Source organism: Abramis brama, assembly GCF_963993115.1.
Source record: "Abramis brama genome assembly, chromosome: 21".
Classification (NCBI taxonomy): domain Eukaryota; kingdom Metazoa; phylum Chordata; class Actinopteri; order Cypriniformes; family Leuciscidae; genus Abramis; species Abramis brama.
The window spans coordinates 35242063-35252361 of record NC_139983.1 but is presented as its reverse complement, the minus strand read 5'-3'; the positions used below and the strand labels follow the sequence as shown (position 1 = coordinate 35252361).

The 10299-nt window shown below is 41.4% G+C and overlaps 1 protein-coding gene across 1 annotated transcript; it reads right to left on the bottom strand.

Annotated features, from left to right (window-relative positions):
• Positions 1-832: 832 nt before the first annotated feature.
• Positions 833-10295, bottom strand: pole2 (polymerase (DNA directed), epsilon 2). The gene is made up of 19 exons (XM_084096166.1): positions 10067-10295; positions 9846-9946; positions 9686-9761; positions 8145-8222; positions 7658-7751; positions 7112-7186; positions 6937-7020; positions 6679-6735; positions 6547-6595; positions 6327-6399; positions 6073-6245; positions 4333-4422; positions 4192-4246; positions 3987-4046; positions 3791-3868; positions 3600-3708; positions 3090-3266; positions 1140-1207; positions 833-1031 (listed from the first exon to the last, which is right to left on the bottom strand). The coding sequence occupies exons 1-19, from the start codon at positions 10174-10176 to the stop codon at positions 1013-1015; spliced, it is 1626 nt and encodes a 541-aa protein (XP_083952292.1). The 5' UTR covers positions 10177-10295; the 3' UTR covers positions 833-1012.
• Between the last annotated feature and the right edge of the window lie 4 nt (positions 10296-10299).

Sequence of the window (10299 nt, the reverse complement as noted above, 5' to 3'; positions counted from 1 at the left end):
ACGACATATCTGTTTTCTCCAGAGCTACTGTATAGATGAAAGGAACTAATTTAATAACTGATGATCTTTACACAGGAACTGAATCAACACTGAACTGACTTCAGCTGAACAATCACTCTACTGTTTTTAGAGCTGAACTGAACTCTGTGTGCATCATTTAATCATTTTCCTGTTATCACTGTATAAAGTGCTGTAGAAACTCGGGCTGGACCAACGTGAAGACGTGATGCTCAGGCAGAAGGAATCTCTCACCGACTCTGATTCTGAGTGTAACATGCTTTTCTTTTAGTTTTCTTTGCCCTTTTGCAGTTGGACTGCTGTATGTTTACGATGTGAAAGTGCTGAATATACAGACATCCAATACTATACAACAGGGATAGGCAACTCCGGTCCTGGAGGGCCACTGTCCTGCAGAGTTTAGCTTCAGCCCTCATAAAAACTCACCTGCCTGTATCTATCTAGTAATCCTGAAAACACTGATTGCCTTGTTCAGGTGTGTTTAATTAGGGTTGGAGCTAAACTCTGCAGGACAGTGGCCCTCCAGGACCGGAGTTGCCTATCCCTGCTATACAATATTCAATACAATACTGTACTTGCGGTACACAGTTTAAAATATATTCGCCATACTTAGTTGTGATTTCTATACTTAATTTTTAACGTAATTGCAAAATTTGTTTAGTGTATACAATATGATTCATGTTTAAATGCTCTCAAGACTTCATCTATACTGGATACTTTATGTGTGATTATGAACAAACTAAGACATGATCCACATGTGCATAGATCATCTTTATCCATGTTGAAGAAACAAACCTGTAATGAATCCCACAACTACATTTTGTCTATATTTATTTACTTTAAAAGTGCATCAACACAATCAAATCAAACAATAACCATATGAAATTGGTGTAACAGAGTCTAAAAAGAAATCTACATTTTAAAGACTGCAATGGAAATAACTAAATTAAAAACAAGAAGCACATCTGAGTGAAGTTCCATGGTTTCTTCTGGTTTAAAGCCCTTGCAATTTGCTGTGAAGGGAACAATGAGAAATAAGAGGGTTTATTTTCAAAGCACAGTCTTTTTAAAAGAGGAAATGTTAATGGAGAGGGTGTTGATGGCTTTATCAATAAACATACCTGTCCTCCACTGTTCTATTGGACGGATAGTAAACTTTAAAGGAGAATCCACTTTTCGGAAAAGAACCCTGAAAGAGTAAGACATCAACAGGTTTTACATCTAACACACTGAATCACTGATCAGTCCAGCCATACTAAACATCTCACACACACTCTCTCACACACTCTCTCACACACTCTCTCACACACTCTCTCACACACTCTCTCACACACTCTCTCACACACTCTCTCTCTCTCTCTCTCACTCGCTCACACGCACACTCGCTCACACGCACACTCGCTCACACGCACACTCGCTCACACACTCGCGCACACACTCGCGCACACACTCGCTCGCGCGCACACTCGCTCACACGCACACTCGCTCACACGCACACTCGCTCACACACTCACACGCTCACTCGCTCACTCGCTCACTCACACACACACTCGCTCACTCCCTCACTCACTCACCTCACTCACTCCCTCACTCACTCACTCACTCCCTCACTCACTCACTCACTCACTCACTCACTCGGGCTGCAGCTATCGATTCTTTTTGTAATCGATTAATCTAGCACTTAATCGATCGATTAATCGGATAAAAAAATTGTGTGTTTTTAAACAACCAAAACAAATAATGCATAATGCATAAGAGGTATTTATTCCAACTCCAACATTTGGCTCCAAAACTAAGCCTATTTATTGCAATTTTTACCCATTTAGTGTTTATAAGTGCCAGTGCCAACAATTATATAACAATACAGTTAAGTCAACTTTATACCGTAAAACATGTAAAACATGTAAAACTATGAATACAAACTTAAATAGTAAAGGCCATTTGGCCTTAGTTTTGTCTTCTTAATACAACATTACAAAAAAAAAAGATTGCACCTTCTGCAAATTACCCACCGGAGAACAAAAATAAATGAAATGAATATAAAATATCAAGCCAAACAGGTACACAATGTATACAGTTTATTTAAAAAAAAGTATAGCTTTGAAAAGGGGAATGTTTTATTGCAAATATGCATTTTGTTAAATAGAAAAAGAACAGCATTTTGTTTTTCACTTAGGCTAGTTGAAGTATATTAGCACGTTTTGTAGTATTATTTTTTTTGTTAATTGAAAATGTTCTATGCTCAATTACTTTGTTAGCCGATTATGTCTTCCCCAAAAGTACGAGTGGATTTGGAGAAGCAGGCTGGGGAGTTTCATTTTTTGTTGTTGTCTGTAACTATTTGGCAGACGTGACATAGCCTACAAACAAGGTCTCGCAAAGACTGCAATACAATATTTGTTCCTCCATCACGTCCCGGTGTATACAGTGAATGCATGCTGAAATTATTGTTGCGTGGCTACATAAAAGTTTAAGCATATGTGATGCATTGCCGCAATTGGTCTGATTGGCGCGTGAGAGAGACGAGGGTGCGTGCGTGTATGTGTGTGTGAAGGGGTTCTTTTTTTAGGCTATACTCTCTTGCAATTGAACGTGAATACGTTTACTACTTAAAAACATCAAAGCTAAACATCATATCTAGTCAAACCGCATCACGACATCACTACAAATACAGTATGGGATTAAAATCAGCGAACATCAATGTATAGGCTTGGGCTACGTTACCTTGTTTCAGCGACGCTGAAGCGATCCCAAACTTTAGACATTCTCTGCCGTTTATGGACATCTTTACTCTCCTTCATCGCGCCAACTAAATTCAAAATGTATCACGCGCTATGGTGTGCTTCCTTAACATTGAACAACGGTCTGTGTGAAACAATCAGATCCCTGCGCGTCAGATAGTGCGCGTCATAGGAATTTAACGAGGCTTCGAGACAGAGTTTTTGCCTCGAGGAATTTTTGTAATCGAGTTAATCGAGTAACTCGATGAATCGTTTCAGCCCTAACTCACTCACTCACTCACACCCTAACTCACACACTCACACACTCGGTGTCAGCGTAGGTTTGAGTACCGGGTTGATGCACAGGCAGTCTGTGTTGGAGACGTTGAAAGGGTCGTATTTATCAGCGAAGACGATGACATCAGGCACGGGATAAACGTGTAAGGCGTAATCATACGCCCAGTACACCGGACACACGTAGAGCGGGAGCGGCGTCAGGTGACCTTGTGACAGGATGGTTTTCACAAACTGTTGAACAAATGCAAAATTAATCAAACAGGAGAAACTCACTGCATGTCGTCAAGCACTTGAGAGTACAGTAATCTTTAAAAAGGGTTAATAACTTAAAGGGTTAGATTGAATGAAAAATACTGTCATCATTTACTCTCCCTCATGTCGTTCCAAACCCGTGAGACTTTTGTTCATCTTCAGAACAAATATAAATGTAGATATTTAATGTAGATATAATCCATATGAATCGAGTGGTTTGGTCCAAATTTTCTGAAGAGAAACGATCACTTTATATGATGAACTGACTGAATCTGGGCGTCACACAGACACGCATATACAGCTCAGGCTCACATGGGAAGGGATATCCAGGTTGCTGCTTGGGAGTCGAACACAGTTTCGGCACATCTTGTTGACGAGGTCTTCTCGAATCACCACCATCTCTTGACTGCAGTACTGTATCCTGAAACAGAAGAGAAGCACGATCACCGAGTGATGATGAAGCTGAGGAATGCTGGGTAATGCGGCACACATCCGCTGTTCACCTGCAGGGGTTGGTGGTGAAGACGGAGAACGGCACGCGCTCTCTGAACTCTTCTGTGAGATGCTCCGCCAACGGAGGTCTGTACGCACAAGCACATTTTACACTTCAAATGCATTCATTCACAGACGGTGACTGACCCAAACACAAATGAAGAAGGTTCCGCATGTGATGATGAAACACTGGTCCTAACATTATACCTGGGCAAGACCGCGCCGGGCCCCGGGTCTTCTGGTCCGGGAACAAACACAAAACGACTGCTGCAAAAACACATCGAAAGGGAGTCAGTGAAGTCTAGTACATAACTAAACTCATACTTCACACTCCACTGTGTCATCAGAAAGACAAAACCTTTGTCTTAAGCTTTCATGCGTCACAGTTTCAGGTTTAATTAAAATATCTAACCTGTTGTGAATGCTGGGAAATTCACAAATCAGATCAGCAAGTGCTTTAAAAGAATCTGAAGGGGAAAAAAACTGTTAAACTGAGAACAATTTATGTCCCTTTAAAACATAATTGTGCAAAAGCTCTTAAGAGACGTGGAACCTTTGAGTGTTTGGAGCTGGTTCCTGCCGTAAGGAGCGGAGGAGAAATTCCCACAGAATATGAAGCAGGTCGGCGGCATGGCGGAGTATCCTGAACAATCACACATCAAGAGATCATGGGCTTGCTTATTCAGAGAAAAGCCCATCACTGCTCCTCACCTTTTATCATTGTCATAATACACTGAAATTGAAGCAGCATTTTTGTTTAGCAGTAAAATACTGATACAGTACAGATACAGGTCTAAGGGTTAGGGTTAGGGTTAACCCTGATACTGATACAGTACAGATACAGGTCTAAGGGTTAGGGTTAGGTTAGGGTTAACCCTAATACTTATACAGTACAGATACAGGTCTAACATCTCGGCTGATATTAATAAGAGAAACCACCTCCATCTTTAAATATAATTACTGTCCATGTTAACATCAATGTAAATACAGGCTAATGGGGAAATTTAGCTGGAAAGAGCAATTATAGCTGACAAGACACAGCCAATGAGAGCAAGGATCAGTTTGAAGCTTACAGACTTGGTCAAAATTCAATCACAATCGCAGATTCAGTTTACATTTGCTTTATCAGAGTGACAATCGCAGTTCACATTATTAAATAATTATAATAATAAACATTATTATATTCATACCCTGTGTACATGAGTCATGGGATTCCTATTTATGTTCAGGAAGCTCAACTAGTCAATTAGTGATGCTGACTAGTGGTTTTAATATTTTTAGCAGTGGCCAAACAATACGGCCAATGCTGATATCAATATCTAGACAGCAGGATGATATAATGCTCATTTTTACATAGGGTAGTAAAACTCAAAGATTTTGAAGACGACAGAATAATTATTTAAATGAGAAACATAAGCACTGTCGTGCACATCCCATTGCACATGATTCTGAGTTAGTAACTGAAGGCAGATCAGGTTATTAAAGGGATACTCCACTTTTTTGGAAATAGGCTCATTTTACAACTCCCCCAGAGTTAAACAGTTGAGTTTTACCGTTTTCGAATCCATTCAGCCGAACTCTGGTCTGGCGGTACCACTTTTAGCATAGCTGAATCGGACAAGACCATTAGCATCTCTCTCAAAAAAATGACCAAAGAGTTTCGATATTTATAGTTGCATCGTATACTAAGACCGACAGAAAATGAAAAGTTGCGATTTATATCTAGGCTGATATGGCTAGGAACTATACTCTCATTCCTGCGTAATAATCAAGAAACTTTGCTGCCGTACCATGAAAATAGTCGACCCTATAGTCTACCGAGCTGGGGACTATTTTCGGGCGCTGCGTCATATCGTTACGCCTGCTGGACCCATGTTACGGCAGCAAAGTTTCTTGATTTCCAAAAAAAGTGTAGTATCCCTTTAACTGTATCGATTTCACCTTCTGTAAATACAGGGACAAATACATTTCAACCATCAGGTTTGTACACAACGAGGCTAATTGTACTTCATCTGGAAGTGTGTTTAGAGCTTGTTCTCTGTAGTTTGTCTAACATTACACTGATATTTTTAAATAAACTCACATTGTGCAGATATGATGAGCAGAGACTGTATCTGAACAAATCACATAAAATAAATCTTTTGTGTAACAGCACCAGAAGAGTTCTGCAGAACTGCATTTAGACTGTGACACATTTAAAAATGATGTCATCATAAAACATTTCACAGTATAACTTGTGTTTGTAAATTTGGAGGTTTTCAGGAAATTCTTCGAGATCCGCGAGAATCCAAACCTGAGAACATGGTGTGTATCTTCTCCAGGACCTCCACACTGTCCAGCCACGCGTCCGACACCATCACAAACATGCCGTCTTCATTCTCCTCCTCCAGCTGCTTGAGTTTGGCGGACGCTTTGACCGCAGTGGTGGACGGCCCACCGAAGAAGTTTATATTGCCATAATATGCCCTGTGCGCAGACAAGAACACACCATGTGGATGTAGAACCATATGAGCTGCACAGTTCCAGTGAATAACAGCTAATACACACCTGGTGAAAGAAGAGGGTTCTGTGGGCGGGAACCCAAACGCGTTGACATGGAACACAGAATCCTCGTACCATCCTGGGAACGCAGACAGAGCATGTGATTACAGAGATCAGACCAGAGCATGTGATTACAGAGATCAGACCAGAGCATGTGATTATAGAGTACAGAGATCAGATCAGGTTAGGGTCCGGAGCTTCAGACGGCAGCGGGACAGAGACTCACCCTCAGCCAGAACGAAGCAGGACTCTGTGTAAAGGCCGCTGTGAAACTGGTATAATGAGCGTTAAGGGACAAATGGAAAACATCCTCTAAGACAGCAGCACATTGGCTTCAGGATGAACACAGGAAGGATATTGCCTTTGATATATTGAGCTGCACTGTGCCACTGAGGTCCTCCAGGTAGAACTTTCCCTGAAAGAACAGAGGATGAAGAGAATATATCAACATGAAATCCTGGAGTCAGGAAGCAAGTGTTCTGAAACGTTTAAGCATCTGTGTTTTCTCTCGCTCAGATCAGTCCGATTCGCTCGACTCATCAGTCATCAACAGGCTAATGTTCCAATCAAGGGCCTAGCATCTATACTGATGATGAGTGTGTGAGCGCAGGAATACCTCCTTCAGCTGTGTGATCATGCCGAGGACGATCACTTCTCCAACTTTAGCTGTGCTGCCCAGAAGAGCTTCCACTGTCTTCAGCTGTAACATGAAGAGCTGGTTCAGTCCAGAGCATCAGGCAGCGACTGAACACTAATCTACAGTCTCAACAGTGAGGGTTGCTCATGTTCACCTGGAACTTGTTTCTCCCTTCATCTGGAGCTGAACCAATAACCGGAGGAGTGAAGAGCTCGTGCCTGTGTGTTCGCTGTCATACAGATCATGATGAAGAAACTCAGTTTACTACAGCCATTAACGTGTGTCCTGTGATCCACCACTACGACCATCACTGACACTCATCCTGATAATCAAGCGGCTTTACTAACAGCGCTCCAGCTGTACTTCATCATCGACTTTATTCACTGCTAATGATCTGTGTCACTGCATGGAGATGAAAACACTCGTTATCTAAAGTGCTCAGTGTGACTATCAGGCATTGAAGATATTATAAACTTTAAGAATTTCTTGATTGACAGCGCTTGATTGACAGGTGAGCGTTCAGTCATTCACAATGCATTACAATTACAGCGGTCTCATGTCTTCCTGAATAACTCTGCATACGTGAAACCTGTGCCCATCTGTGATCGATCACCTGGTGTGTGTATTCCTTCTACACACTATGATTTAGGACAAACATGATATGAGTTGAGATCATCCAAGAGCGGATCGGAAGCCTTGCCTGTTGCAGGATAGTGTATCGCTCTCGGAAGAGCTCGGCTTTATCCCGGGACTCGCCGCACAGCTTCGGGACCGCGTGATTCGTCATGCCGATGCTAAACCAGCCAAACACCAACAGACAGAAGGTCAGAGTTCAGTCACACATGACAGGAACACACTGTCTACAGAGTACATGTTTTATGAATATTGTTAAATATATTCTTGATATTGTTATATAATTTGTTTTAAGTATTAGAAATAAAACTAAAAGAAAAAAAAGAAAATAGAAATACTGCCTTGGATTTAAGATGAAGTATTAAATTACTAAAACTGAAATTAAAAGGAACTAAATCTATATAATAATCATAATAATGTCAAAAACACATACAATTTGTAATTGAACAATTGAAAATAAATCAATAAATAGTATAATAGAACATAAATTTACACTCAAAAAACAAACCACATGCACTTGATTAGCATTAGTATATTGTTGAATTATTCCTCACTGTACAAATTTCTTCCTCTCTGTGCTGAAGACGAAGCGAGGAACATCAAAGGCTCCGATAATGTTGAAAACATTGTCACTGTAACCAAAGAACATGAACATGACTGGCAGTAAAAACACTGTAAGTGTGTGTGTGTGTGTGTGTGTGTGTGTGTGAGTGAGAGAGAGAGAGAGAGTAAGTGAGAGAGAGTGTGTGTGTGCGTGTGAGTGAGAGAGAGAGTGTAAGTGAAAGAGAGTGTGTGTGTGAGAGAGAGTGTGAGTGAGAGAGAGAGTAAGTGAGAGAGAGTGTGTGTGTGTGTGTGCGTGTGAGTGAGAGAGAAAGTGAGAGAGTGTGTGTGTGCGCGTGTGAGTGAGAGAGAGAGAGAGAGAGAGTAAGTGAGAGAGAGTGTGTGTGTGCGTGTGAGTGAGAGAGAGAGTGTAAGTGAAAGAGAGTGTGTGTGTGTGTTTGTGAGAGAGAGAGAGAGTGAGTGAGTGAGTGAGTGAGTGAGTGAGTGAGTGAGAGTGTGTGTGTGTGTGTGAGAGAGAGAGAGAGAGTAAGTGAGAGAGAGTGTGTGTGCGTGTGAGTGAGAGAGAGTGTAAGTGAAAGAGAGTGTGTGTGTGTGTGTGTGTGAGTGAGAGAGAGTGTGAGTGAGAGAGAAAGTGAGAGAGAGTGTGTGTGTGCGTGTGAGTGAGAGAGTGTAAGTGAAAGAGAGTGTGTGTGTGAGTGAGAGAGAGAGAGTGTGTGAGTGAGTGAGAGAGAGAGAGTGTGAGTGAGAGAGAGTGTGAGTGAGAGAGAGAGAGTGTGAGTGAGAGTGTGTGTGTGTGTGTGTGAGTGAGTAGCAAACGCCCAATAAACACACACTCACTCACAGCCTAACACACCCCATCACACCTACACACACACACACCCAATCAGACCTACACACACACACACACACACACACACTCACAGCCTAATACACCCCATCACACCTACACACACACACACACCCAATCAGACCTACACACACACACACACACACACAAACACTCACAGCCTAACACACCCCATCACACCTACACACATGTATATAATGGTCAATTCCAAGTTCAGTGTTTGTTTATTTTTGTTTTTTATATACATGATTTCTACATTATAATCCTTTTTATTTTATTTATTAATCTTTGTTTACTCTATTATTATTGTTTTATGTTATCAGTATTTTTATTTTTGCAATAACTAGCCAAGATAATATATATATAACACTATCTTTTTATTTAATTTAACTATTATTATAATTTTGTGTACTAAATGTTCTAAATCATTTTCTATGTTGTTTTGATGCTTTGGCAATACAAAATGTACTTTTTTGTCATGCCAATAAAGCTTTCTGAATTGAATTGAGAGAGAGTGAGTGAGTGAAAGAGAGTGTGTGTGTGTGTGTGTGTGTGTGTGTGTGTGAGAGAGAGAGAGAGAGAGTGAGTGTGTGTGTGTGGGAGTGAGAGAGAGTGTGTGTGTGAGTGAGAGAGAGAGAAAGAGAGTGAGTGTGTGTGTGTGTGTGTGTGTGTGTGTGTGTGTCTTACATGGTCTCATCACATGACTGACTGCAGTCCTGAACAGCCGCTTCTGCCACAGACAGTTCAATCATGCTGGACGACACTGACAACACAGACATAACAATCATAACCAAAACAATAACAAATCATCATCATCATCATCATCATCATGGTAGAAGAGACATACGAGGCTGCTTCTCAACAGCATCTAAGATTCTCTCCAGAACTTCATCCAGATCCGCTTCACTGACGGACTCCAGAACCTGCAGCAGGAACCGGCTGGACTCCCTGCGAGGAAAACACGAATCATCACTGCACAATAATCCTGGAGAACACGTCTAACCATAACCATAACCCCGCTGAACACGTCGCGAATGGACGAATGTTGATGAACTGAGTTTCACGTACGGTCGCAGGATTAATCCGCGCATCTTAAATCCCGCGCTCACTTTCAGCTTCACTCTGCGCGCGTCCATCTTCATCTGCCGCTCCCGCGCAACTGGCGCTTCCGTAAACATCGCACTTCAAAATAAAAGCCGTGTTTAGTTCCTCAGCTATAGTTACATTTCTACACCTTTCAAAATAAAACCAATGTTTAGTTCAGCTACAGTTAAATTTTTCTTTTGTTAACAGTTGTTTTT

Excerpts from the sequence above, each read along its gene's own strand:
- pole2 (XM_084096166.1), bottom strand. The coding sequence starts at position 10,176 with ATGTTTACGGAAGCGCCAGTTGCGCGGGAGCGGCAGATGAAGATGGAC. Across the intron at positions 7,021-7,111 it reads AAGGGAGAAACAAGTTCCAG|CTGAAGACAGTGGAAGCTCT; the intron begins GTGAACATGAGC and ends TTCATGTTACAG. Across the intron at positions 3,869-3,986 it reads CCCGGCGCGGTCTTGCCCAG|ACCTCCGTTGGCGGAGCATC; the intron begins GTATAATGTTAG and ends TTGTGCGTACAG.